The sequence below is a fragment of the Branchiostoma belcheri genome, unplaced genomic scaffold (genome assembly GCF_001625305.1).
Source record: "Branchiostoma belcheri isolate BF01 breed outbred unplaced genomic scaffold, Haploidv18h27 scaffold68, whole genome shotgun sequence".
NCBI lineage: Eukaryota > Metazoa > Chordata > Leptocardii > Amphioxiformes > Branchiostomatidae > Branchiostoma > Branchiostoma belcheri.
In genome coordinates, this window is record NW_017804331.1 from 387,971 (window position 1) to 415,844 (window position 27,874).

Genomic DNA, 27,874 nt, shown 5'->3' on the forward strand with positions numbered 1-27,874 from the left:
TCTGAAGATTCTGGGCTCGAATTCCTAACAGGCCCATTGTTGTGTCCTTAGGAAAGGCACTTAACACTACCTCCTCACTCGACTCATGAACATAAGCACCTACTTATAAAGAAGTCCAAGTATTTACATAATGTATACCCAAGTTGTAGGTCAGTAGATGTAATATCCAGTACAAAATACTTTCCTGGTAGTGCCATGCAAGGTGACAGGTCCTTAAATATAGTCTCCACCAGACTCCTTTGCAGGCTGAATGAACAGTAGAAATCGGCCTAAAAAGAATGTAGCTGGCCAGGGGAGTTGGCCAGCCATAGAGGGTCCGCTTTGGCCTGCAAACTCTCCTGGCCAGCTACAATCTTTTTACGCTGATTTCTACTATTCATTCAGCCTGTAAAGGAGTCTGGTGGAGACTACCTTAAATATTTTACACTACTTCCAGGCCTAGGAATGAGCAATGATGTCAAAATCAAGTGCTGGTAAGTCTGGCATTTGATCTCCTACATGGCACAGAAAAATAGGACAGCAAATAAAAAAGAGAAGCCTGTTTGTACTGTTAGTATTGTTTTAATCGGGACCTTATTATTGCTATAACAGTATTTATAATACATGTACTACATAATGAAAGCAGGAAATACTTATTTGTCTTAATTGACAAATCTTAACTGCTTTCTAATTTATATTCTACACTTTTCTGGATGTTCATCATCACATCAGGAATTTTTAACTTCTATGGCTTTTAGCTTCATTTTCAATAACAAATTTTGGCACAAATCCATTTTTTACATGTACAATCATGTATGAAAACACAAGATTTTTTTTCTCTCTTTCAAATTGGGTTATCATTTTTTCTTGTACAGCTGTCAAATTCTAAGGAATATTGTTAAGCTACACATGTTGCCCCTTTAGTCTCAGTTTTATCAATGGTAACTGGCATGTAACAATACTTGTATGTCACATGAAAAATGCCACAAATGACATAACACTATAATAATAGTATATTCATTACAAAAGAAAGTGCTTAAATATACATGTTCATCTATAATTATTTCAATTGAGTAAAGTTTGTTAAGATACAGTGGTCATGGCTAGTAAGATAAAATTAATGCATCAACTAAGAAACTCAAGTTACAATGATTATATTGCCATATATATAAATAACATAATTATATAGTTGTCACTGCAGAAAGCAGCCCCTTCACAGTATGTCCCTACATGTAGTTTATGCCCCTATCCAAGTTAGTGGTGTGCGTAATTCTGCGGATCTGGAAGATTTTAGTGTGTGAATCTGAATCAAAGCTTTGTATCATCAGACAAGTGTTAACAGTTAAGGCCACGCCAATTTAATTTGTTGCTTCTCGGATGGCCCTGTCCATTTTCTTCCAATTTGCAAAAAAATAAAAAATTGGGGGGGTTCTAAATTAACTGCAAAATGCTCAATGAAAGACATATTTTGTCCCCAACAGTTGAAAAAAGTCCTTTTCTTCCTAGTTCTTAAGTTTTTCAATATAACAATGCAATTTTGTTCAATCAAAAGTTCAAAATCTACCGTTTTAATTATAAACCAGCCTGGTATGTTCACTTCATGGCTCATATTGTAACATTTCTGGCTATCATGGGGTGCCTTGGGCTGTTTTTTTTTTGTTTTTGCCCTGTCGCTCCTGATTTTTTGTGAAAAAATCCGAGAAACAAATTAAATTGGTGTGGCCTAAAGTGTAAACCTGTACATAATTCTGTGTAAGTCGATTTCAGCGTGTAAAACTGAATCAAAGCTTCGTCTCCTCAGACTCCGCCTTCTCCTCCTCTCCCTCCCCTTCTTCATCCTCCTCGATCACGCTCACTTTCCTCCGAGATTTCTTCCGCAGTTTCTTAAGAATGCTGACGCTGCTGCCGAGTCTCGGCCGGAAGACCTGAATGAAAGAACGGTTTATTTGATCATTTTGAACATTGAAAATTTCTCTGCAAAATGCAGATGGGTACTTCTAACATTGTAAGTGAAACTGAGAACAATAAACGAACCTTATCTCCGTCGGTAGAGTGTTGTCAGTTCCCATGGTGACAGACGTCTGGTTCAGGTCATTGACCTTATTGGTTTGGAGAAGAAGAAGAAGAAACAGAGCAAAAACAGTACATTTTCCTTCTGCGAAGGTATACATGATAAACCAACCTGGTCTCCATCCGTGGAGAGTTGTCAGTTCCCATGGTGACAGACGTCTGGTTCAGGTCATTGACCTTATTGGTTTGGAGAAGAAGAAGAAGAAACAGAGCAAAAACAGTACATTTTCCCTCTGCGAAGGTAAACATGATAAACCAACCTCGTCTCCGTCGGTGGAGAGTTGTCGGAACAGTTTGTTCTCGTTGCGCCGGTACTCGTCGATCAGGTCATCCACGTGACCCTCATCATCATCGTCGTCAGGGGCAACCGGGACGACGCCCGGCGACGTGGGGGCGGCCGCTGGGTCCTGCGACGCCGGCGGCAGCTTGGCCAGCTGACTCAGCTCCTGCTGCACGCTTGACAGGCTACACGTCACCTCTCGCAGCCTGGGTCAAAAAGGATCAGTCAAATAGTCAAGCTCCATGCCCGTAGCCAGGATTTTGAATGAGGGGGTTCTTTCCACTGCTTGAGGGACCAGGGTGCGAGGTTCCTAGGGGATACCCCCGGAAAATTTTGAAAAATGAACCTTCTGAAATGGCATTTCCTGCGTTTTTGAGAGGATTTCAGAGAAAAAAAATCAGAGATAACTTTTTATTCAATTGCAATGACAAAGTAGGCAGTTTTTATATACGATTCCAGACCCGCTGGTGATACGAATCAGTGAGAAATATTGGACCCTTAGATAAAAAGTGGACCAAACAGTGGACCTTTTAGCCTTGTGGGGGGGGGGTTCTTCCGAACCTCAGTCTGGGTCAATTACAATATCCGTCAAATATAGTCGAGCTCTCAGCCTTGGTCATACACCTCACCGGCCCCATAGCAGTATGGTCATACAGTATCAGTCATAAAGGATCAGAAAGATACTTTCAACAAATTCATACGTAACAGAACCAACCAAGGTTATCTATTTTTCTTGTGAGTTTGACAGATACTGTTGTCAATATTTTGTCACCTGTAGGTTTTAATCTTTTGTTACGGTACCTCTAATCAACATCGTACTAGTACCTCGCTTCCAGAGTCGCTCTTGTTTCCTCCATTATCTGGTGACATGAACAGGACTTTTCCTCCTCAAACTCTTTGCTCACATCGAAAAGCTGCAACAAATTTTGATGAACCTTGATTACTATGGACAGCCTTACAACCCAAAATTTGCACACGTACATACACATGATTACATGATAAATGTGCTACAATGGCTGTAAGTAGGCAAGATTTGGGAGTGTTCTAAGGATCCATCAGTACGGAACAGTCATTTCCGCCACAGTCATGACTACATCAAAATTAAGTCTTCCCTTGTGCTTGCAAACACTGTCCTGCTAGGAGTCTGCAGAGGAGGCTACTGATATATCACAAGTAGGTACAGGGTGTATGATTTACCTCCCTCAGCTGATGGGGAATTATTCTGGCAATCAGGCTCATCTTCTTTCTGGACCGTTTCTTTTCGTCGTAATGCAGGACCTGGAAGCGCCGGAGGAAGAGAGTGGTGCCCCACTCCTTGTGTAACATGTACTCCGCCTAGGGGGCAACAAAAGCAGACACACGTCAGTCCTGCCTTTTTATTCTATACCTAAACGTGTTATGGTTAGGATCAAGCTCGGTTCTGGATATAAGTCTCCTTGACTCCATGTATCCAAGAACGTAGATTTGCCCCAGTCACAGTTCTGGATATGCATGGACTATCCAGAATCGTGCCAGGGGCAAATCTAGATTCTGGATACGCCTGGACTATCCAGAACCTTGCCTGAGCATAAGCTCTGCATGGTTCTGGATACAACATTTGCCTGTCCATGTGATGATGAAGGAAATACAGTCATGCGTAGATACTTAGTTAGGAGCTCACCTGTATCTGGAGATGCCCCAGTCTTGCCGCCTCCCGGATGGCTTTGATGTCACCGACTGCCAGACCAACCTGGTGAAGGGTTGGGAAAACATCATGGGCATGAAATGTGCTGTTCTAAGAAACTATCCATTCCACGAAACTAAATAGATACATTCTGGGAAACTATTTATTCTGGGAAACTATATAATATTCATTCTAGGAAACTACTCATTCAAGAAAATTATTCATTCTAGAAAACTATTCAATCTGGGAAACTAATTCATTCTAGGAAACTATTCCTTCTGGGAAACTATTCATTTTAGGAAATTATTCATTCTAGAAATACTATTTATTCTACTAGTTCTATGAAACTATTCATTCTAGAATATTAGTCATTGTAGGACACTATTGATGTACTTATTTTGTCATCACGACCAAATAGAAACGGGTTCTGTGTGGTGTGATGCTGAAAGTGCCGACTTGTACCGTGAAATTCAGTGAAATTCGTGAAATTCAGATTGCAACTGCGTAACGTACAACACAGCAAGGAAACATTGAAATTGACCAACCAGCAAGTTTACGATGATGATGCACATGACAACAATGAAGATGAGGAGGAGGGCGAGAGTGAAGGAGTTTCTGGTGTTCACGCCGAGCCGGAAGTTACTGTTGATGTCGAGTTCTCCCATCATCATGGACAGCAGCGTGTAGAAGGTTCTCGGGAAGTCGTCAAACGCATCCCCCTACAGGACGGGATATATTCTAGCATTACTGTAGTCGCAAGATAGTCTGTTTCATGTCATACTCATGACTATGGGTAACTCTTATATTCTCAGTGTCTGACCAAGATAAGACCAAACTGAACTGGATTAAGCCCAGGGAAAGTCGTCAAACGCATCTCCCAACAGGACGGCATGGATTCGCACATTAGGTCACACCATTATCATGAAAGTTCATCTGTGTTGGTTAATCACAGTAAAATGTTGAACTTTATTCCAACACAAGGATTACATACAGAATTTTCAACAACCACTTCCAAACGTTAACTCGTTAGAGTTACGGTTACAGACACGTGACCTTGTTCACACAAATTAGGCCACACCAATTTGATTTGTTTGTCAGATTTTTTCCAGAAAAATGAATTGTTACACCCAATCTTTTAACATTTGATTGCAGGAGATGTTTAAAGCTTTCTAATGATAATGCCCCAACTGTGCTTTATGGCACAGTTCTCGGAAAATACAAGACTTGAACACCTCAATCGTTGGTTGATAAATCTGATACATTAAAGCATGACCGTTTCTTGTTTTTTTCTGTGCTGGTATTAGGTACTTGTAGAATAATCTTACCAGTGATGTGTTTGCGATGGTGACTTACCAGTGATGTGTTTGCAATGGTGACTTACCAGTGATGTGTTTGCGATGGTGACTTACCAGTGATGTGTTTGCGATGGTGACTTACCAGTGATGTGTTTGCGATGGTGACTTACCAGTGACGTGTTTGCGATGGTGACGAGGTAGAAGAAGGAGAAGCAGAAGGCAAAGAGGTAGAAGATGAAGACGATGACGACTCGGATCATCGTGATGAAGATGCTGCCGATCATGATGATGTACAGACCAAACACGTAGATCCTGGCAGGGAAAAGGTTTATATCAGCTTAAACTCAACTTGGACTGCTTCGTTTACAGTACCGTAAATAATTTCATCAGGTTGGTAAACAACTGAATAGCAAAGTTCTTTATATTACAACCATTTATTTTTCACTAGCCGACATTTCGATGACCGTCTGTCATCTTCAGTCAGAATTGCCCTGTTGAAGATGACAGACGGTCATCGAAACGTCGGCTAGTGAAAATAAATCAGATCTTTTAGTAGCTGAAAGTTTCAAATTAGCCAAGCTGTATCCATTTGCCAGGCAGTTACCCTTCGCTGGCGTAAAAAAATACCAGTATGGAAAACAGCACAGTAAAAATGCCTTAAAAACACATAAAAAATAAACTGAAGCCTCAGCAAGTCAACTCTGGATTGTGAAGTCATCTCTTGATAAATAAATTAAGCTGCATCTCAATTATCACATTTAAGCACGCAAGGATAGGGAAATGAAATGTCATTAGTCTGATCATTCTTTAAACTTTTGAATCATCTTCAAGTTTATCTGGGCCTTTTTCTGTATTGGTTTAGCCAGTATAACCGCCTTCGGCATAACAAACCAGCATCGCAGGCACATGGCGTGACAGCAGCTGGCTACATTGCACTGAACGGCTTGTTACACTCAATCTTTCCGATTTTTCGAGTAAATTATGGCCAGAAACACTCAAATCTCACCTCCTGAGCACGAGAACAAAGATGATCCAGGCCAGGAACACCGCAATGGTGGCGGCATAGGTCTTCGCACACGGGTACATGGACACCGGAAGGGCGTACAGGAGAGCAGCCAGGCACATGATGAAGTCCAGCAGGTTGCTGACAGTCAGGAAATCCAAGCCCTGTAATATCAAAACAACTTCAACCATTTGGGCTGGAAAGTGATCTCGATCCAGTTTTAGCTCACTGTCATGACAAAGAAGACAGATGATATGTAAAATATTTACAGGTTCGTTGTAGCTCTTTTCAACAAGCACAATGTGCCGTCCTAAGGACTCAGACCCTTTAGTAGCGTGCATGTCGGGAGAGCGACAACAGCCAAATCCCAGCCTCTTGGTCCAGAGGCAGGGTCACTAGCCACTGGACTACACATGCTACTACGGATTGGGAAGGCACTGTCAAAATACAAAAACCAACAAATTGAATTGGTGTGACCCGAAGTTATTGGTCAAAAGATCACCATGTGATTTTCCTCGACTCACCTGTCTGACGAGGTTGTACAAGTCCTTTATGAGCCCGAGGGCTGCGAACACCAACACCAGGTACGAGAGCACACACAGCTCCTGTAGGGCACAAAATGTGAAGTAGGTAAATGTTTCCTCATGTTACAATGTATATATATAGTACAACATACACTCTGTATCTCTCAAGACGTAAAATCATTCTTTACTCACAAATAAAAGAAAGGAACATTTATATCCCAGGTCACGTCTAATCTCCAAGCAGATCTTTTGGTGGGGGTAAGACAGTATCAAATTGGCCAGTCTGTATAATCCATTTCCCCACCCAAGATCTGCCTCCAGTCGAAACGTCAAAGGCTATTAACACCTAGTTGTTGCCTGATCAAAATATTCTTGCCAAGTAGTTTATTGCCCTGACCACCAGGCAAGGCTCTTGCCCTCCTAGTGGGCCAGCTGGTTGAGCATTACTCTCTATGGGTCCCCTCACCAACTGTTATTTTTTTCAGTTTAACTAAAGGAAAGAAGGTCCAACATATGTTTTGTGATATCTGCAGTTTTGAACCACAATGAGCCCAGTTATATTTTATTGACATTTCTACAGGTATGTTTCAGCCAGCATATTTTAGTACCAGCATACAGTATTATCTCGACAGGGTTAGGCGAGAACTCCCACTGAGATGTGCGCGGGTGACTGCATTTGTCCCAGATTCAGGCCATAAACCGCTTGTAAAAATCTTAGCACAACAAATTTTTGATAGCTGTTAATAGGGGCACAAGGAGGGGCAGCAACACCATTTTTGAAAAGAAGTGCTCCTCCCTGTTCGAGTGCAGGCAGATCTTGGGTGGGGAAATGGATACAGACTGGCCAATTTGATACTGTCTTACCCCCACCAAAATATCTGCTTGGAGATTAGGTCACGTCGGCCATAACTGACTGAACATGCAGGGAGATATTAGACATATAACATTATACAATACATCGGGACATACAATATTGCACAGTTTCCTGAAATATTGCATAGTTTTTATTAAAATTATCACAAGAATTTTTTAGACTTTGGCTTAAAAGTTACCACTTCTATCTAGTGCGACTTAACCACCTTATAATTTCAGGGAGTAGGCCGGTATTAATTATAAGTACAATGTAGTTACAGTAAGGTATCTGAGTCCCAATTCAGCTCGTGACGTGCATTCCATACAGCATATATAGGTATTCATGTAATTATACGCACCCTAGGAAACATACATTTCAATGCCAAAGGTCCCAGAGATGGAGAAAAATTGTGTCCCAAAATACATGTACTAACAGCATCAATTCCGACATTTGAAGTTCAATGTTTCAAAAGAGGCAAGCACAAAATTATTCCATGAAACTTTTGGAAGCCCGTGTGATAACCGTTTGAACCCCATGTGATACGGGTAGTTATCGCACGAGCCAGAACACCCATATCAAACGTTATCATGGCCCACATATGACATAACATGACGTACCTGTATGCTGCGTGAGAGATGGAATGGGGAAGCCAAAATAAATGTGAACTAGAAAGGTAACATTTGCAAAGCAAATGCATAATGTTTACCTTCGGATATGGTCTGCTCTGTTAAGTCTTACTCAAACACATTCACATACAGTACATGTATTACCTTACCTTACCTGGGCCCTGGGCCCCGTGTGGAGCATAGGCCACCAACGATTTTCCTCCATCCAGTTTGGTGTTTAGACTCCTTATACATACATGTATATGGAGTTGGAGTCTAAATGCCTACTATGAAATTGCAACATTATGTAACCCAACACCAGTCACTATGGTGACAGACGTCAACAAAAGAGGCCATTGGCCAGGTCAGAGGTTAGTGTTTGGAACAGGCGAAGAAGAAGAAATGGAGCAAAAACAATATGTTTTCCTTCGGTAAACATAAAAACCGTACCTGAGACAAGTCACAGATGAACATAGCGTTGTAACAGGTGGCAGTCTGTTCCCTGGTGCTGTTACGCCTCTGTGAAATCTCCGAGGCCTGCTTCATGACCAGCGTGGTCAGGCAGCCCAGGAACACCATGTACACCACTAACGTCGCCAGGAATATACGGAACCCAATCTTCTCCCTGTTGGTTAGACGTAGGGAAACTAACTGAGAAACAAAGTCGGTCATTGAGACAAAATAATTTGTTAATCCAGGAGCGGACTTGGCTTAATGGACAGATGACATGCCGGGGGAGTTGGTCCACGAAAGGAGTACAGTTTGCCGCTTGGAGTGACCCTGGCATGTTATCTGTCTTTTTGACCAAATACCAGCTGCCTCTGAAGCCTGGTAGAGGCTAACGTTACAAGTTGGATCAGCAGTTTACTCCTTCTTTGATGACAGAGTAGCTTTCTACCAAAACAGAGTAGCTTTCTACCAAAACAGAGTAGCTTTCTACCAAAACAGAGTAGCTTTCATGCAAATGGAACAGCCTGTTGAAGACAATACTAACAGCACTACTTGCAGTATATCCGGGCACAACCTCACGATGGGTGTAAACCATAGTTTTTTTTTTGTTTGTTTTTTTTTAACCGAATTTAACGTCATTTTTCCCCAACCAGGGGTTAGACGTGCTTGCACCAAGTACAAGTCTTTTTTGAAGCAGGATTTTTACAGCTGGATGCTCTTCCTAGTTAAGATAAATAAACCGTAGTTACGAGCAGGAACTCACCAGTAAACTTCCAGAAACTTCTCCACGATGGGTGTAAACCATAGTTAAGATAAATAAACCGTAGTTACGAGCAGGAACTCACCAGTAAACTTCCAGAAACTTCTCCACGATGGGATGCTGCAGGCACTTCCAGCGCCGATTCCTGATGATCGCCTGGGGGAGGGGCATTTATAAAGGAAACAAGATCTTACAAAGACAACATGTTGATCAGCATTAAAACTCCCATCTCAAAAATCAATCACAAGCTATGAGCTGCCGTGTCTATAAATTGCATGACATTGTGCACTAACCTTGAGGAAGGACAAACCCTCTCGTCTCTCGTACATGTAGCTGAAGTCATACGACATCACCTGTTCGGGCAAGAGTTTAAATTGTTAAAATATGTTTACTTAACTTAATGAAAAGTTACTAACGATGCTAACAGAATGTCTTGGGAAGCCTTTATAATGCCATATAACTAGTGTAACTATATGCTGGGTGGGACAAGAACACCGGTACAAATAGAAGTGAGAAAGCAGGCGGTCAGAAAGAAAAAGTGCAGACAGATTAATTAGCCAATCAATTTGTGCAGCTTTCAGAACCAGCAAGGTTGGAACCAGTGACGTTACCTTGTGGTCATTTCCGTCTTTATCATCTTCCTTTATGGTTTTCTCCACACCAAACCGATTCAGAAATTCCTGAAAGACAAATGTTCATGTAGTTTACTGAAGGCGTCAAATATTTATTACACCAAGAAGTCGTGAATCATCAATACAACCACTCATTTCAAAATAATTGTAAATGTAAAATAATTGTAAAATTTGGTAAATTTGTCCATCGTAAATGGACCTATTGTTGTTTGCTAAAGCCTGACTTGTCAGTCATGACACCAGCAGTGCAACCCGTGACCTGTCCATGACCCATGTGTCGGTATATTGTGCACAGAGCCACATGTAACGTTATCTACACATAGTTCTATGCCTGAATGGGTTAGGATCAGGCACAGTTCTGGATAGTCTTTGCAGATCCAAGAACGTAAACGTGCCCCAGGACCGGTTCTGGATATCCTAAGCATGGTTCTGGATAAAGCACTGTTCTGGATGAAACACGGTTCTGGATGAAACACGGTTCTGAATAAAGCACAGTTCTGGATAAAGCATGGTTCTGGATAAAGCACAGTTCTGGATAAAGTGTGGTTCTGGATAAAGCATGGTTCTGGATGAAGTACGGTTCTGGGTACAGCAGGTACTTACCACAGCCACGGTGGGCATCTCCACCACCAGATAGGGCAGCTGCGGTCTGTCGTCCAGTCGCAAGAGGTCACTCCACCTGTGCAGAACAAAAAGCAAACGGTTTCAGCGTGCGACTTGACCGACACCAGTGAAAACTGGGAGTTAACAGTGTACAAATACATTTTCGTACATCTTTACCTTCGCCAAGAAGGTTATGTTTTCGTTGGCGTTCGTGTGTCTGTGTGTGTGTGTGTGTGTGTGTGTCAACACGATAACTCAAGAAGGCTAAGATGGATTGTCTTTATATTTGGTAGGTGGGTAGGTCTTGATGAGACCTGGAACTGATTAGATTTGGGCACCCTGGCGGCTTGTTATGGTACTGCAGCTGAACTTCCGGTTTTGATATCTCGTGATCTGGACATGGTAGGGACACAAAATTTGGATGATAGGTAGCTCTTTGGGTGGGGAACAAGTGACATGGGTTTGGACCCCCTAGCGGCTTGTTCTGGAACTGCAGAAGTATTCGTTGAAAAATATTCGAAGGAGGATAACTCAAGAACCGATTGACGGATCATCATGATTTTTGGTATGTGGGTACCTTAAAGAATGCTTGACATATGAAAATGATAGTTATGGCGAGAGAGTGGGAGTGACATACCGCCCGTTCCTCCCCATGGCGAGAGAGTTGGAGTGACTTACCGCCCGTGCCTCCCCGTGGCGAGAGAGTGGGAGTGACATACCGCCCGTTCCTCCCCATGGCGAGAGAGTGGGAGTGACTTACCGCCCGTGCCTCCCCATGGTGAGAGAGTGGGAGTGACTTACCGCCCATGCCTGCCCATGGCGAGAGCGGCGTCCTCCGAGCCCTTGTTAATGGCGACGTCCAGCGCGTTTTCCCGGTGGAGGTTTTCCGTGATGATCGCGCCGTCCGACAGCAGCAGCGTCACGATCTCAGGGAGGTTCTCGTTCGCCGCCACATGGAGGGGCGTGTTCTGAAATGTTTTATAAATGTTTATTCGTCAAAACCTTTATCAAATTCACTAATACTAAGCCATTACTAAATTCACTGGAAATGGCAGTAGCAACTTTTGGAGGGAGGAAGCTTGCTGCCAAGGTGACCTATACAACAAACGTACGGGATGGTCTGAGGTTATCAAAACCTAGACAATTGCACCTGACGTGCATAAGTCAATAAATTCTTTTAAGAGGTCAACGTGGATAATACTCATCCCAAAAGGACAGTATTAACTTTGCTCCAAGCTTTTTAACAGTGAAAACGTCATATGGTGATATGGGCTTCCATTATGTTGAAGAATGACAATGGTGGTCCCTGTTGTATCCATAACCATGATGACGCACAGTCCACGTGTATCCAGAACCATGCCTGGGACAAATCTATGTTCTTGGATACGCGGAGACTATCCAAAAGCACACCTGATCCTAACCCTAACCCATTCATAAATTGAACTAGATAGGCACGGTTCTGGATATGATTAGAGTCCCTGAGCTCCCAGCTACTATAGCGGAGGCCATCAGCAGTAAGCCTCACCCCGTTATCGTCGTCCCAGTTGAGACAGTCGTAGTGAACGTCCAGCAGACAGTCCACCGTCTTCTGGTTCCCGCTCTTCACGGCGTAATGTAGCGGACTGATGCCCTCCACGGTCCTGAAACACAACATTGCAACATTGTAGCAGACTGGTACTCTCCATGGTCCTGAAACACAACATTGTAACATTGTAGCGGACTGATGCCTTCCACGGTCCTGAAACACAACATTGCAACATTGTAGCAGACTGGTACTCTCCATGGTCCTGAAACACAACATTGTAACATTGTAGCGGACTGATGCCCTCCACGGTCCTGAAACACAACATTGTAACAATGTAGCGGACTGGTACTCTCCATGGTCCTGAAACACAACATTGTAATAATGTAGCGGACTGGTACTCTCCATGGTCCTGAAACACAACATTGTAACATTGTAGCGGACTGATGCCCTCCACGGTCCTGAAACACAACATTGTAGCGGACTGATGTGTGATCCAGAGATACCTACTGTGTAATGGCGGCGTGGTTGTGATAAGATGAGGTACTGACTGTGTTATAGCGGCATATCTGTGTGTTGGGGGGGGGGTGCGCGCGCGCGTGTTTGATCCAGAGATACCTACTGTGTAATTGCGGCGTGGTTGTCGAGCAGGTAGCGCACGACCTCCGGATGTCCGTACTTGGAGGCGAGGTGCAGCGGCCGCAGTCCCCGGGAGTTGGCCGTGTTCACCAGCCGGACCTTGATGGAGTCGCCCGGTTTCCCCTCCCGCCCGCTCCCGCGCAGCAAAGTCTTCAGCACGTTCAGACGGCCGTGCCTGCGGAAACGGGGGAGGAACTACGTTAAACATGTAACTGTAGGGCCACATTGCCTTAACTTTATGCGGAAGACAGCCGCCTGCTAAATTTTGCCAGCCTGTTTCTTAAAAAAATCACCCCTGAGGAGACCCCACAGAACTCCAGATCAGAACTCATAATTCAGGTACGATGCAGACACATAATAATAATTCAAGTGGCTTGCCGAAAAGTACCTAGCGAATTGTGGGGAGTGGACAAAAGCCAAAAGGCTGACACTCAGGCTATATACTAGTTCTTGTGGCTTGCCGGCGCAGTACCTGGCTGCCTCATGCAGAGCGGTTTCCCCATGTTGTTTCTTACTGTTATAGAGGCGAGTATGTTACAAGCGTAAATGCATATGTATATGTTATGTTGTTAGAGGCGTGTAGTTATGTTGTTAAAGATTTCAGTACCTGGCTGCCTCGTGCAGCGCGGTTTCCCCGTTGTTGTTCCTGGAGTTGCGGTCGGCGCCGGCTGCTATCAACGACCGCACGTTCTGTGGGGTTCACACATATAAACATGAGTACTGCATCCGTGAATAGTTTCATCAGGTTGGTAAGACACTGAGTAAAGAGACTCTTTTTACACAACCAAGTCTTGTATTCAGCCGACGTTCCGGTGACTGTCTGCAATGTGAACCAGTCAGAATTGCCCTGAGGAAGGTGACAAACGGTCACTGAAATGTCTTTGACTTAATTCGGATCCACATTTAGAATACATATTCTTCCTGTTGTCCACGTCGGCTGAATAAAAGACTTGGTTGTGTTAAAAGAGTCTCTTTACTCATGAGTACTGCATTTGAAGTGTCAGGCTATCGTGGTAAGATTCACACTGTTCAAACGTTGTGCTAAAATCCCATGTTCATGTAGATAAAGAATCTCATACATGTATCTATGCTGGTAAAAGCAGACGTGTAAGGCCTATTTTCGGACTTTAAAAAAAGCTCAAACAAATGATCAAACAAAGCTACTTCCAAAGACTGGTTTTAGTGAGATGTAACCCTGTCTCAAATAATAACATCAGACTTCAAGGCAAGCAACAACCAGTGTCCTCCAACATTTGCAAACGCCGGCTCAGCTGGTTAGGACACGCTGTCAGACTCCCACCTGTCAGATTTGCCAACCAGGCCCTACAGTGGTGTCCAGAAGGACAGAGAAGGAGGGGGCGCCCAAAGATGAACTGGCGACAGACAGTGGAGAGGGACCTTCAGGCAGTCAGCATGAGCTGGAAGGAAGCCTTGAGGCTGCCTGCTGACAGAGGAAGCTGAGCTACTTTGACTGCCTCATGCGTCACAAGACGCGGGAGCCCCTAAGTCTAAGTCTAAGTAACCATGTCGTACCTTGTCGAACCCGCCCTGGGCGGCGTGGTGCAGCGGTGTACAGCCCGCTCCGTCCTTCTTCTCCAGCAAACGCTTCGCTTTCGTGTTCTTCAACAGACAGAACAGAACAGACGTGTTAGACGCAGTGGCACTGAGTAGGATGTGGATTTTATACTGATATAAAGGCTTCGGTTGGAAACTTCTGGATTGAATCACCAACCTTTCGGCCCGTGTTTGGAGAGAGCCACACCCCGCGCAGGTTAAAGAACGCACCACACTTATTGAAGAGAGTAGGGGTCCTCCTTTCCGATGTGAGTGATCTTACGCAGCTTGTACTTACGTGTGCTGGTGTACAAAACTGGTGTGTTACGTCTGACGGCGGTTTACCAGTTAATGGAAACAAACAAATAAATCCGTTACCGACTGCGTGATGCAGCACAGTCGTGCAGTCACAGTCCACCCTCCTGACGTCAGTAACAAACAAACAAACAAACAAACAAAGCCCGTTACCTGCAGCAGAATGTCCAGGACTTTGGAGTGCCCGACTGCGTGATGCAGCACAGTCCTGCTGTCACAGTCCTGCCGCCTGACGTCAGTAACAAACAAACAAACAAACAAACAAGCAAGCAAAGCCGTTACCTACAGCAGAATGTCCAGGACTTTGGAGTGCCCGACTGCATGATGCAGAACAGTCCTGCTGTCACAGTCCTGTCGCCTGACGTCAGTAACAAACAAACAAACAAACAAACAAGCAAGCAAAGCCGTTACCTGCAGCAGAATGTCCAGAACTTTGGAGTGCCCGACTGCGTGATGCAGCACGGTCCTGCTGTCACAGTCCACCCTCCTCACATCGGCGCCGGTGCTCAGCAGCAGGCGAAGAGAGTCGCTATCACCGAACAGTGCAGCCAGCATCAGGGGCGTGCGCTGCATCTCGTCCTGATTATTTATGTTGTCCTGACAGAGACACGCAGGTTAAATATATGAACAGCTTATATTTAATAGTTGTTACTGAATAACGGTGGTCACTGTTTGTCAATAGTTACTGTAGACGGTATGTGTATCAGGTGGAACGGTGCAGCCAGCATCAGGGGCGTACGCTGCATCTCGTCCTGATTATTTATGTTGTCCTGACAGAGACACGCAGGTTAGATATATGTACAGCTCAGTAGTTACTGAATAACGGTGGTCACCATTAGTCAATAGTTACTGTAGACGGTATGTGTATCAGGTGGTCACCGTTAGTCAATAGTTACTGTAGACGGTATGTGTATCAGGTGGAATATAGTGCAGCCAGCATCAGGAGCGTGCGACTGCATCTCGTACCTGGTTATTTATGTTGTCCTGACAGAAACACGCAGGTTACGGCTTAGATTCATACAGCTACAAGGGAGCCGGCGGTAACTACGGAGGATTAGAAATATACAGGGAGACGATTCAGGAAAACTAAACACATTTCCGAATACAGTACTGTATAAAGTAACATAACAACATGGCAAGGTTATGATTATCATGATTATGTGGTTATGCTGCTCCGTAAAATTTAGACAAATGGTATTCAGTAACGGGTTGCACACATTGCAAATTGAGGCAACATGCGTTGTGCTTTACTTCAACAGGGCCGGGCTCGATTTACGTCACGGTTTAGGTTGAATCTACCAGACACGAACTCACTTTTGACTCGCTGGCGGTCCTCGGTCCCCTGAGCCTACCACTGGACACAAGGAAAGAAAAAACGTGATATCAGCACACGCGTACGCTGACGTCAGCAGTGTAGACAAAAAAGGATCGCAAGCAAAAGATACCCTTTACTTAATGTTCCTTAAGAATGCCAATTCAAGTCCCAAATACAAGTTTGAGTCCCACGTACTTGCTCTGTTGCTCGGTCCGGACGCAGAAAGCACCCGTAGCTGCAGGACAACAAAACAACCAGTTAAAGTTAGCCATCACAAAAAGGGTTTAGGGATTATTCGTCTGGATAGTGTTCTGGATACACGTGGACTATCCAGAACCATACCAGGTTCTGAATAAAGCGCGGTTCTAGCTGGATAAAGCACGGTTATGAATAAAGCGCAGTTCTGGAAAAAGCGCAGTTCTGGATAAAGTGCAGTTCTGGATAAAGGGCAGTTCTGGATAAGGCGCGGTTCTGGATAAAGTGCAGTTCTGGATAAAGTGCAGTTCTGGATAAGGCACGGTTCTGGATAAAGCGCGGTTCTGGATAAAGCACGGTTCTGGATAAAGCACGGTTCTGGATAAAGCACGGTTTTGGGTAAAGTGCAGTTCTGCATAAAGCGCAGTTCTGGATAAAGCGCAGTTCTGGATAAAGTGCAGTTCTGGATAAAGTGCGGTTCTGGATAAAGTGCGGTTCTGGATAAAGTGCGGTTCTGGATAAGGCACGGTTCCGGATAAAGACCAGTTCTGGCTACACCTACCTCTGGGGCTGAGCAGGTGGAACATGAGCTCGGGTGAGCAGCGGGACGTCGCCAGCGCGATGGGCGTGACGTTGGTGGAGTCGATGGCGTTCACGTCAGCGTTGTGCTGAACCTGCGGACGACAACAACCGTTCGTCACCTGGTATCCAGTCTATTTGGGGTTGGGGCAGACTGTCTTTGGGGCTCTACTAGTTTTCCCCCGTCCAGCTCGACAGACCGCCCGGTAGGGGTGTTACGCCTGCGATAGAGGTTAGTACGCCGGGAGTCGATTAACTCCTGTCGTGCAAAACCTCCCGGGAAACGTAGCTGAGGCGGGCGGGGAAGAGCTCCTGCAGCCCCGAAGAAAACCCGCCCCAATGGCGATAGACTGGACTAGACAGGTTACCTCCTATCCTGATATTCTGATAGGCGTTTATGCGTTTTTATCGTTCTATGTCTTTTGTATCTCTTTTACGCCAGCCAAATTCAGGTGGCGTCTTGGGTACTGTCAGCGTTGTGCTGCACCTGGGCACGACAACAACCGTTCGTCACCTGGTATCGTGGAGTTCTACCTCCATGCTCTAATATAGCCTCTATCAGGCTTCGGGAGGCGGCAGGGAAGAGTAGAATTTGATACAAAAAAACTGCTTGGAGATTCCCGCACGGTCGCACTGTCAAAATATTCACATCGCAAAAAAAAGGGTGTAGAAGAACAGGCGTTTACCACACGTCCGGTGCGACTGTGCGCGACTCACCAGCACCTTACCACGCGCCAGGTGGGAGACTTACGTACCAGCACCTTACCACGCGCCAGGTGGGAGACGTACGTACCAGCACCTTACCACGCGCCAGGTGGGAGACGTACGTACCAGCACCTTACCACGCGCCAGGTGGGAGACGTACGTACCAGCACCTTACCATGCGCCAGGTGGGAGACTTACGTACCAGCACCTTACCACGCGCCAGGTGGGAGACGTACGTACCAGCACCTTACCACGCGCCAGGTGGGAGACGTACGTACCAGCACCTTACCATGCGCCAGGTGGGAGACGTACGTACCACCACCTTACCACGCGCCAGGTGGGAGACGTACGTACCAGCACCTTACCACGCGCCAGGTGGGAGACTTACGTACCAGCACCTTACCACGCGCCAGGTGGGAGACGTACGTACCAGCACCTTACCATGCGCCAGGTGGGAGACGTACGTACCAGCACCTTACCACGCGCCAGGTGGGAGACGTACGTACCACCACCTTACCACGCGCCAGGTGGGAGACTTACGTACCAGCACCTTGACCATCTCCGTGTCGTTGTTGTTGACGGCCAGGTGCAGCGGCGTCAGGTCGCCGTTCCCGCGCACGTTCACGTCACAGTTCTCATCCAACGTCAGCAAACTCTGCAGCGGCGGTAAGATGTTCAATAAAGGTCAGACATTCTGTTTACCTTCGCAGAGAAAAACACTGTTTTTGCTCTGTTTCTTCTTCCTGTTTTCCTCAAACACATAAGATCTATGATCCGGACCAGACGGCTATCACACTGTGGTGTTGGATTACATTATGTAGCAAGTGGCAGGATGAAGGCATTTGAGTTATCACGGAGGTAAACTTTTCTACCTCCATTGAGTAATTAATAAGTATTAAGAATTAACAGAGCAGTAGCTTGTTCACGTAGACCGTGCGAAGTTAAACACTAACTATTGCTTTGCAAATGTTACCTTTCCAGTTCTAATATTTATATTTACCGAAGGATAACATTGTTTTTGCTCTGTTTCTTCTTCTCCAAACACATAAGGCCAATGACCTGAACCAGACGTCTGTCACCATGGTAACTGGCGTTGGGTTACATCATGTTGCAATTTTATAGCAGGAGGGATTTATACTCCTGTCTGATTATATATGTGAATGTGCTTGAGTAAGAGTTAACAGAGCAGACCATGTGCGAATGTTAACATTATGCATTTGCTTAATAGTTTGCATATGTTACCTTCCTAGTTAATTTTTATCTCGGCCGCCTGAAGCGGCCGAGATATTGTGCTCCAAAATATGTACGTTGGATGGTTGTGTACGTTGAATGGTTGGATAAATCTTGATTTCGACCGTGAAAAAAAAACCCAATGAAACCAATTACTCTGCATGTATACTTTACTTTGTGGTGTCGACCTACCGGATGATAGTGTCGTTATTCTGATACAACGAAGTTGCTAAAAAAGAGGAAATGCTGTTTACCACAAAACCATTGTTTTATATCATAGTATGCATTTAATGTTCTAGAATTTCGCTAATAGCTGCTGTAATTGGACCAATAAATCAATGACATAAATTATGTACATTAACCTTCCATATTTGCTTAAGTCGCAAGATGTCGCTTTTGATTGGTGAATAAATCACTGTGACGCAAGTAACTATTCACTTGAAATGAGAAATTACCGCCCAACAAAACGGACCATTAGATTCCCAGTGCTGTATTACTCTTTTGTTCTTGTGGTCAACTTGTTTTCTTTGCTTGAATCGCGTAAAAGACCAAGGAAAATACAATGAAATCGGCAATCGCCGAGCCGCGCCCCGATCTGCCGCCGCCATCTTGGATTTTTTTGGAAAGCTGCAATTTGGCCCAAACCGCTAGAGGGGGCGAATTAAAATGTTTAATATATTCGGTCTGAAGTTTTAGTAGCTCTAGCAGTAGAGGAGAAGTTTGATAATGCATAGAACGGATAAAATAGAATAAAATTAAATGAAATAAAATAAAACAGAATAAAAAATAAAATGAAAATAAATAAAAAATAAATAAAAATAAAATAAAATGAAAATTATTGTAGTGGTTACATATACTTAACGTTATATTGTATTTAGCAATGATCATTTTTCACTAATTCCATTGAAGCAAATGATAATGGAAGCCAACTTATTACCCTGTTTGGTGTTACAGGTATGAACATACTAGGTAATACATTCTTTCCTCTCTAGCAGTTACACAAATCTATGTGGACATCCTCCAAGAACACAAAACTACATGGCCAGCGGCCGAGATAAACTTTTTTCAAAAGTCTTGTTTTAAACTCACGTTGACGATCTTGACGTCTCCGCCCTTGACGGCGAAGTGGAGCGCCGCGTCGTCCGAGTGCGTGACGACCCCTAGCGTGTCTGCGCGGTGCCGCAGCAGCAGGTCTAGAGCGCCGTAACTGTGGTTCCGCACGGCCAGAAACACTGCAGAGCGGCCCGCCCAGTCCTTGTCGTTTATGTCTGTGTATGGATGGAAATCATGAAGATTAGCAGCAGCAGAGGGACCGTGTCACTCTCCAGGCAGCAGTTAAGGCGTCAGTTTTGGGGCGCTATTAAATTTCGGGCTTTCCTTTTGTACCGGTATCTTTCTTTCTCTGATGGTGTCATTGATTGATTTATACTGCCTTAGCACTGCGTTCTTGTCTTGTAGCCATCAAACGATCTGCTTGGACACTAGGACCGTGCTACTTGGAGGTACCTTACCGAGAGGAACAAAGTGCCGGCTTTTGAGCACTTAGCCAGGCAGGGTAATGACATACGGAAACTTGCTTACTGCCTGGGACACTCTACCCTGGATGCCAAACTCGGTTCGGGCCGCTAGCCGTTTCCCTTCGGCAGCCAAGAGCCCTTCGCCCGGGGGGAGTTAGGCTGGCCCTTACAACGGACATATTCTCCTGGACTCAACTCCTCCGTAGCGGTAATTTAAATTAGAAAGGCGGGCGAATGGCTCATGGCCGCCGAAGGAAAAGGGCTAACGGGTAACGGCCGATACTAGTCTGGCATCCAGGGTAGGGACACTCTGTCTAAATGATTTTAGTTTGCCATTGTCACTGGAATTTTTTCGGACTCTTATATGTATATGGTTTCCTTTTTGCCTGAAAACGAAGATTACGGTCGCTGCCTAACCTTCATTTTCTCACATTATTTCACCTGTAAGATGTATCATCCTGTTATTTTTTTCAGAAAAGAAACATAGAAACACCAAGTCCAGTCTTGACCCAACAACGTACGCACCGTGTCCGCCCTCTAGCAGATGGACCAGAGAGGACACGTCGTTCTTAGTGGCGGCCTCGTGAATCGTGCTGGAGACCAGGTCCAGAGGGTCGATCTCCACCTGCACGGGAGAGGAGGGTAATACACATAGCGTTTACAGTAGTAACTGGATAACGGTGCTTAGCGTTAGTCAGTATATACTGGGCTGAGATGTCCTCACTACATCCTGAGAGAAACGCAGTTTTACTGTCGCATAGAGTCGGATATGTGTCAAATTTGGCGAATGCGCTCGGGAAACACTGTAATTGTGCCTTTCATGTGTTTGAGGAGAGCCACACCTCACGCACATTAAAGAACCCACCACACTTTTCAAAAAGAGTAGGGGACCTTCCCGTTGTGAGTGGTTCAAACCTTTAATACAGACCAGTCTTACACAGCTTGTACTACTTACATGTACAAATCTGGTGTGTTCCGACTAAAAGCCATTTACCGGTTATGCGAAACAAACAAAAACAAACAAACAAACAAACAAAAACAACAGTATATGGAACCTTGAAGGAGGGCTCGCTGCTGACTTGTCTGGACAGGGCCGGCCGGTTCTCGTAGATGTAGGCCGTTCCCCGCTTCAGCGACTCGCCCGTTACCCGCCGGTTCGCGTCGGCACCGTCCAGACGGCACTGGTCCTGACCTGGCAACACAGGAGTGTGTTTGATTAGTCTGGTATCCAGTGTTATCGTGGTTGGGGCATGGTAGTTTGGGCAGGCTGTCTTCGGGGCTCTAAAAGTTTCCTCCCGCCCAGTACCAACAGGCCGTCCAGCCGGCACTGGTCCGGGCCTTCGCAGAAGGAAAATATACAACTGTTTCTTCATCATTTTCTTCTTCTTCTCCAAACAATTAAAGCCAATGACCTGGACCAGGAGTCTGTCACCATGGTAACTAATTACAACATTGTAGCAGACAGCCGGTGGTGTTGGGTTACATTATGACAGAGCTAGAGTGGCTGCTCATCATATGTTAAATGTGTTTGAGTAACAATAAACAGAGCAGTAATTTGTTGGGCAAGGTAAACATTATGCATTTGCTTTGAAAATGTTACCTTTCTAGTTCTTTCTATTGTTATCGCATTTTTTGTTGGATGCAATCATTTGCAAGCATGGAATTGTATATTCTGTCATACCTATTTTTTTATTTATCTATTATTTGAAATGTATTTATGATGCCCCCCCCCCCGCCGAGCCTGGGTGCCATCCTATTTGTATGCCGGGGCTCCCATACTCGCTATTAAAGAATCATATTAGGGAGCGGGTATGGGGCCCGGCATACAAATAGGATGGCACCCAGCCTACCGCCTTTTTTGGCTGCATTTTATGCAGTCCTCTACTTTCTGTTTATGTTTTCTGTGCAAATAAAAACAAACAAACAAACAAACAAACAAAAGTGCATGTGCACAGGGATGTCTGCAAACCAGAACCGTAGATATGAGACATACTCTCGTTAAATAAAGAAACTTGAAACCTGGAGTGATGTTTTGTGTTATATGTGCAGGAAGCATTGAAAATCGCTGACATGGCGACATGTAAACCCCCAGGTAAACAAAATAAACAAACAAACAAACAAACAGAGGAAACAGACCTATCCGCGTCCCGTCCGCCAGGCGGCCTCCCAACACGACCGGTTCGCTCACACGCCGCGCCATGGCTGGCGGCTGGAACCTCGGGGGTCCAGGGGAACGTCTTCTGCAAGGATAAATAAATAAATAAGTAAATAAATAAACAAACAAACAAACAAACAGCCAGGCACGACCGCTTCGCTCACACGCCGCGCCATGGCGGGCTGGAACCTCGGGGTCAGGGGAACGTCTTCTGCAAGGATGAATGAATAAACATATATAAATAAATAAATAAACAAACAAACAAACAGCCAGGCACGACCGGTTCGCTCACACGCCGTGCCATGCCTGGCGGCTGGAACCTCGGGGTCAGGGGCAGGTCATCTGTAAGTACAACTCGTGTTTAGACACTGCAGCTCCTTCCGAGAAATGCACAGTAACATGTACGTGCCTCCGGGCGTTGTTTTCGGAATGCTCGTACTTGCTACTAACACACACAGACGGACAGCTACACACACGGACGGACAGACAGACACACGCGCGCGCGCGCACATACACACGCACGCACGCAGTCACACGCGCACGCACGCACACACGCACACACACACACACACACACACGCACGCACACACACACACACACACAAACACACACACTCCCAAACACAACACCTACCACCAGTACACAGCCACTCCGCACCCGATGTTTTTTTCCTCAAACTACGTGTATCATATCGGACACGAAGAAGAAGCCAACGACAATGTGTATCATAGGCCTATGTCTCATAACATGTTGGCATGTATTTTATACACAACATGCGTTCAACTCATCATAGTACTGGTATTAACCAGGAATAATGAAGATGAACATGCCCCACCACGTCTGACACAGGTGTATGTCTTAGACCCTTGCGTGTGTGTCTTACAGGTGTGGTCTGTTTGATCGATCTCCCGAAGAAGTCAAAACAAGACATCAGCTTGGTGCAAATCAGTGAGATTACACAACATCTTCTCTACTCCGTCAAGTAGCAGCTACTTTAAGTCATGACTATCATTGAGAATTTTGACTAAAATCGGAACATGCCGAAAATGGGCAAAGATGTCTGTTGCCATGCCGGAACGTGGATGGCAGATAAATATGAAGATAGGAGACGAGACAAGGCTCTGATTTAATGTTTTACATGTACTTTGTTGCAGTGATGCAATTCATTCCTTTTATTTGTACAATGATTGAAAACTCATTTTACAAAGTTGTTTCATTGAGAAATGGATGTTGTAATAGTTGGCAGTAAACTTAGCACAATATAGGCCAGGTATTATTTCTTGTTTAACAAGGTTTATGATGTCAAAATTTGAAAATGTAGAATCTTGTTTTTTTTTTTGGCCGCCTTGTCGCATTAGATTTGTCTGCGGAGGATGTCATCCATAAAATTTGCTTGCTGTGGCCTTAAGAATTTTACTACTTCCAGGGTGTCGTCATTTTCTTTTTTTGGGTTCGCTTGCCACACTTCCTTCCTCCTGGGTAGTGCAGAAAGCGCTGGAAATTCTCGGAAATTTCTTGAGGTGTGGTGATCTTTATGGTCGGGATGGTGAGTGGGTTTGCAGATGCGTGACTGCCGTTCCGCATCGACGATCACAAAACTCTATTGTCTGTTGACTTTTCAGCATGAAAGTTCATCTGAGTTGGTAGACAAGTTACATTATGAAAAACTTAAACTGTTCTCCAACTCAAAATTTGACTCACCAGAAATTTTCGACTGTCCACAGCATTTGGGTCAGATAGCTGAGGAAGACTGAGTGATTCAGTTGAAAATTGCTGGTGAGTCAAATTTTGAGTTGGAGAACAGCTTAAGTCTGTTGACTGTTGGTTGTGTCACTAACTTGTAGCATTTGTAATTTCTATGTATATAGACCTACAACAATCGATTGTAACTCCACTTTGTAACTTTCACATGAACACCGCTACTGTAACAGACTTAACGTGATTCGGGGAAGGCATAGCCTCTACCAGGCACCGCGGATCGATGGAAAATTAGTAGAAAATGGCCATATAATATAAAAGGGAATACTCATGACTATACCAGGGCAGTTATCCTGCCGTGAGTCGCAAAATGTACTCTCTCTGGCGTCCAACTTCATATATGTATATATGCCTTCAAATATCAGAGTTATCAACCAAGAATTGAGGTATTCAAAAACTCGTATTTCCCCAGAACTATCGTAGACTGGAACTCGTTGCCACCAAGCACAGTTGGGGCATCATCACCACGGTAGTCAGAGGTAGACTGAGGTCCGGTAGCTTATGTTAGCCGAATTTATTGGGTGAGTTTATAGTACAAGCATGGCCTTTAAACAACTTCTGCAATCAAATGTGCAAAGATTAAGTGTAACAAGTCGTTCGGTGTGATATAGCTAGCTGCCGCCGCGCCGCGTGCCTGCGAAGCTGGTGTGTTACGCCGAAGGGCAGTTATACCGACTATACAGATACAGATACGCTTTTTTGGCCAATTTCTACTATTTTCCAGCGTTCCGCGGTGCCTGGTAGAGGCTAGGGAAGGCACAGCATGTCTTATCCCCAAGGCTAAATCCTAATATATGTTTGGAATGTATGAGCCAACACAACAAGAATTCGGTGATCTCATATCTCAAATGTACGTGAATTTTTGTAAATGTTTTTTTATTTTATTTATTTGACTGTGATTTTTGGAAATAAGGTCGTAATTACCATAATCTATTTTAGTCTATGTCTTTTTTTTAGTTTAGAAAATGTAAGAACCGGCACAGCAAGCCCCGTGACGTCACACAGGGAAGTGGAAGCGGTACGAAGCGGTCACGTGTTGCCGGTGACCCGTACTCTCCAAGCAGAGGTTTGGGTTTTTGCTTGTTTTTTGTGTTCTTAGGCTTTGTGTTATCGGGCATTCTTTTTTGCACTGTTCTTTACTTTGTCGTAAAAAAAAGATAAGTCAAAGTTAAAGAGCCTTCCCGCGTCAAGTGACGCATAGGGCGGCGCCCATCTCCGCTTTATAGCCCTGGGCCACACACAGTAATCACTACAGCAGGGGGCTAGTCCACTGGTAGTGGTGTGTGTTTAACTCCCATACTGTTTCCCTAATACTGAGTGCTAAGCAGAGAAAGCCGTATGGACCATTTTTAAAGTCTTTGGTATGACTCAGTCGGGGATCGAACTCACGACCTACCGAATGCAAGGCGAGCACTCTACCCACTTGGCCATTGCACTGGTAAAAAAAGACACCAGTGCAAAAATAAACAATGCCCGATAACACAAAGCCTAAGAACACACCAAAAACAAGCAAAACCCAAACCTCTGCTTGGAGAGCCGGTGACCCTGGCTAGAGGTGACCTTCAGGAATCCTGCACACGCAGGTCGGAGACTCCACAGCACAAAAACACGGAAATACGGCGAGAAAAGGAGATCTTTATCCCTAGCGTCATTCAAAGCTAAAATATGGCTCTCCCTTGGAGACCAGTTTTCTGTATAAGACAGCACACAGTCACATATTATATTGTATTTTCACCAATCTTACGGTATGTAATTGTATTGTATGTAATTTGTATATGATAATGACCACAATTTGTTGACCCTATGTAAATAAGACGTTTTTGAGAATTTATGCCACTTGTATGTATTTAACCACACTTTTTCCCCAGGGCCAGCCCTTAATAATAGCTTCAAGCTAGTTGGGCTGCCCTGGCTGTGTTGCACCAGCCGAACCAATAAATAAATAAATAAAAAAAGGAGATCTCATGCCGATAATCCTACATGAGCTCCAGAGACACTAGAAATAAACACCTTCTGTACACATTCAGAGCACGAACAAACAGATACAAGAACAGTCCTATTCCATACATGATAAAACTACCAAACGAACAGTAACTCCTCCGCATTTAGAACATTATTACTACGTAAATATTAATGTTTGTACCAAATGTCAATTTGTAAATAGCCTTATCTATCGATGTGAAAAGTATGCAATTCAGCCACTTTACCTGGCTGCGATGTACTTTTTAAGGATCATGTTTATGTTGATCAAATAAACCAGTCATTCATTCATTCATTCATCGTGAAAACATGTGCAGAGTCGCTTCCGTCTAATCTCCAAGCAGATCCTAAGGTAGCAAAATTGGCCAGGCAGGCACTGCAGGTTTCAAAGCACAACAACACGGAAATGGGACGAGAAAAGGTGATCTCATGTTCCGATAATCCAGCATCGTGACACTGTGAAAACCTGTGGAGAGTCGCTTCCGTCTCTGTCAGGTCGCTATGGCGTGTTTTTCAAAGCCGACATTTACTCGAGTCAAATAAATAAACAAAAAACAACAGGACGTCATTCAACTACCAAAGTCAACCTACTCTCTAAACCTCTTGAGTGAATAAAGTTGTGCATGTCTTTACTAGACAGATAAAGTTCAGGTTTGCTGTTGTCGGGCCGAAGTCGTAGCCATACGGCAAAATGGTCAAGTCAAATTAAAACAGCAGAGCGACATTGAACCTCCAAAGTCGACCTACTCTCTAAACATGTTGAGTGTTTAAAGTTTTGTATCAGTACTGAGTTGAGATTGAGATTGGGTTTTGGGAGTCTCAGTACTAAACGGTAAACAACATGGCCCGACATTTACTCAAGTCAAACAGACAAACAAACAAACAAACAAACAAATAAACAAACAAACAAACAAACAGGACGTCACTCAACCCCCAAAATCAACCTGCTCTCTAAACCTAGTGCTTAAAATTGTGCATGTCTTAAAAAGACAGATAGAGTTGAGATTGGGTGTTGTCGGGTCGAAGTGTAACCGTATGTCACAGTACTAAATGGTAAACAACATGACTCGACATTTACTCAAGTCAAATAAACAAACAAACAAACAACAGCACGTCACTCAACCTCCAAAGTCAACCTACTCTAAACCTACTCTTAACGATCCTTAACGTTGTGCATGTCCCTTAATAGTCAGATATAGTCCAACTTGGCTGTTGTCGGGCCGAAGTTGCAGCCATATGGCCCAATGGTCAAGTCAAACAAACAAACAAACAAACAAACAAACAACAGGACGTCACTCAACCACCAAAGTCAACCTACTCTAAACCTAGTTGTTTACTTAAAGTTGAATTGAAGACAGATACAGTTCAGCTGGCTGTTGTCGGGCCAAAGTTGCAGCCATATGGCCCGGAAGTCTCGGCACTACACGGCAAACAGCATGACTCGACATTTACTCACCGCACACTTCCCCCTCCCCGTGACTTTGGTCCACAGACATGGCGGGAACGGCGCTGAACCTGCGCGCGAAGTTCCGCATGAAGTTCCCGTTCTCAGAGTCTTTGGACGCCATCGTCGGTAAGTGTCAGTTCTCAGCTCAGGTCTGTTATATGGACTCCGCTTGTTCCGTGCGGACCGTGGTTGTAACCATGTTGTTGTGCAGTACTCCGTACTACAGTAGTTCCCACAGTGTGCAAT

At 44.6% G+C, this 27,874-nt stretch overlaps 2 protein-coding genes across 4 annotated transcripts; both read right to left on the reverse strand.

Annotated features, from left to right (window-relative positions):
* Positions 1 to 1,633: 1,633 nt before the first annotated feature.
* On the reverse strand, positions 1,634 to 11,494 carry LOC109483990 (transient receptor potential cation channel subfamily A member 1-like). Its single transcript, XM_019787147.1, has 15 exons — positions 11,478 to 11,494; positions 10,718 to 10,793; positions 10,094 to 10,162; positions 9,776 to 9,835; positions 9,568 to 9,638; positions 8,723 to 8,897; positions 6,815 to 6,895; positions 6,294 to 6,454; positions 5,458 to 5,599; positions 4,538 to 4,711; positions 3,990 to 4,058; positions 3,527 to 3,664; positions 3,155 to 3,243; positions 2,310 to 2,535; positions 1,634 to 1,904 (listed from the first exon to the last, which is right to left on the reverse strand). Exons 1-15 carry the CDS (start codon positions 11,492 to 11,494, stop codon positions 1,761 to 1,763), a joined length of 1,692 nt encoding a protein of 563 aa, XP_019642706.1. The 3' UTR covers positions 1,634 to 1,760.
* On the reverse strand, positions 11,473 to 27,874 carry LOC109484015 (putative ankyrin repeat protein RF_0381). 3 transcript variants are annotated; one of them, XM_019787174.1, is made up of 16 exons: positions 27,638 to 27,874; positions 22,633 to 22,651; positions 22,425 to 22,504; positions 21,344 to 21,480; positions 20,814 to 20,913; positions 19,861 to 20,039; positions 18,086 to 18,196; positions 16,820 to 16,931; positions 16,258 to 16,297; positions 16,062 to 16,101; positions 15,159 to 15,344; positions 14,412 to 14,498; positions 13,486 to 13,568; positions 12,862 to 13,053; positions 12,243 to 12,357; positions 11,473 to 11,685 (listed from the first exon to the last, which is right to left on the reverse strand). In XM_019787174.1, the coding sequence occupies exons 1-16, from the start codon at positions 27,747 to 27,749 to the stop codon at positions 11,515 to 11,517; spliced, it is 1,764 nt and encodes a 587-aa protein (XP_019642733.1). In that variant the 5' UTR covers positions 27,750 to 27,874; the 3' UTR covers positions 11,473 to 11,514. The 3 variants fall into 3 exon arrangements, with proteins under 3 accessions (XP_019642733.1, XP_019642732.1, XP_019642734.1); XM_019787173.1 differs by having other exon boundaries at positions 22,633 to 22,654; positions 27,638 to 27,873; XM_019787175.1 differs by lacking the exon at positions 27,638 to 27,874 and adding an exon at positions 23,080 to 23,244 and having other exon boundaries at positions 11,474 to 11,685; positions 22,633 to 22,654.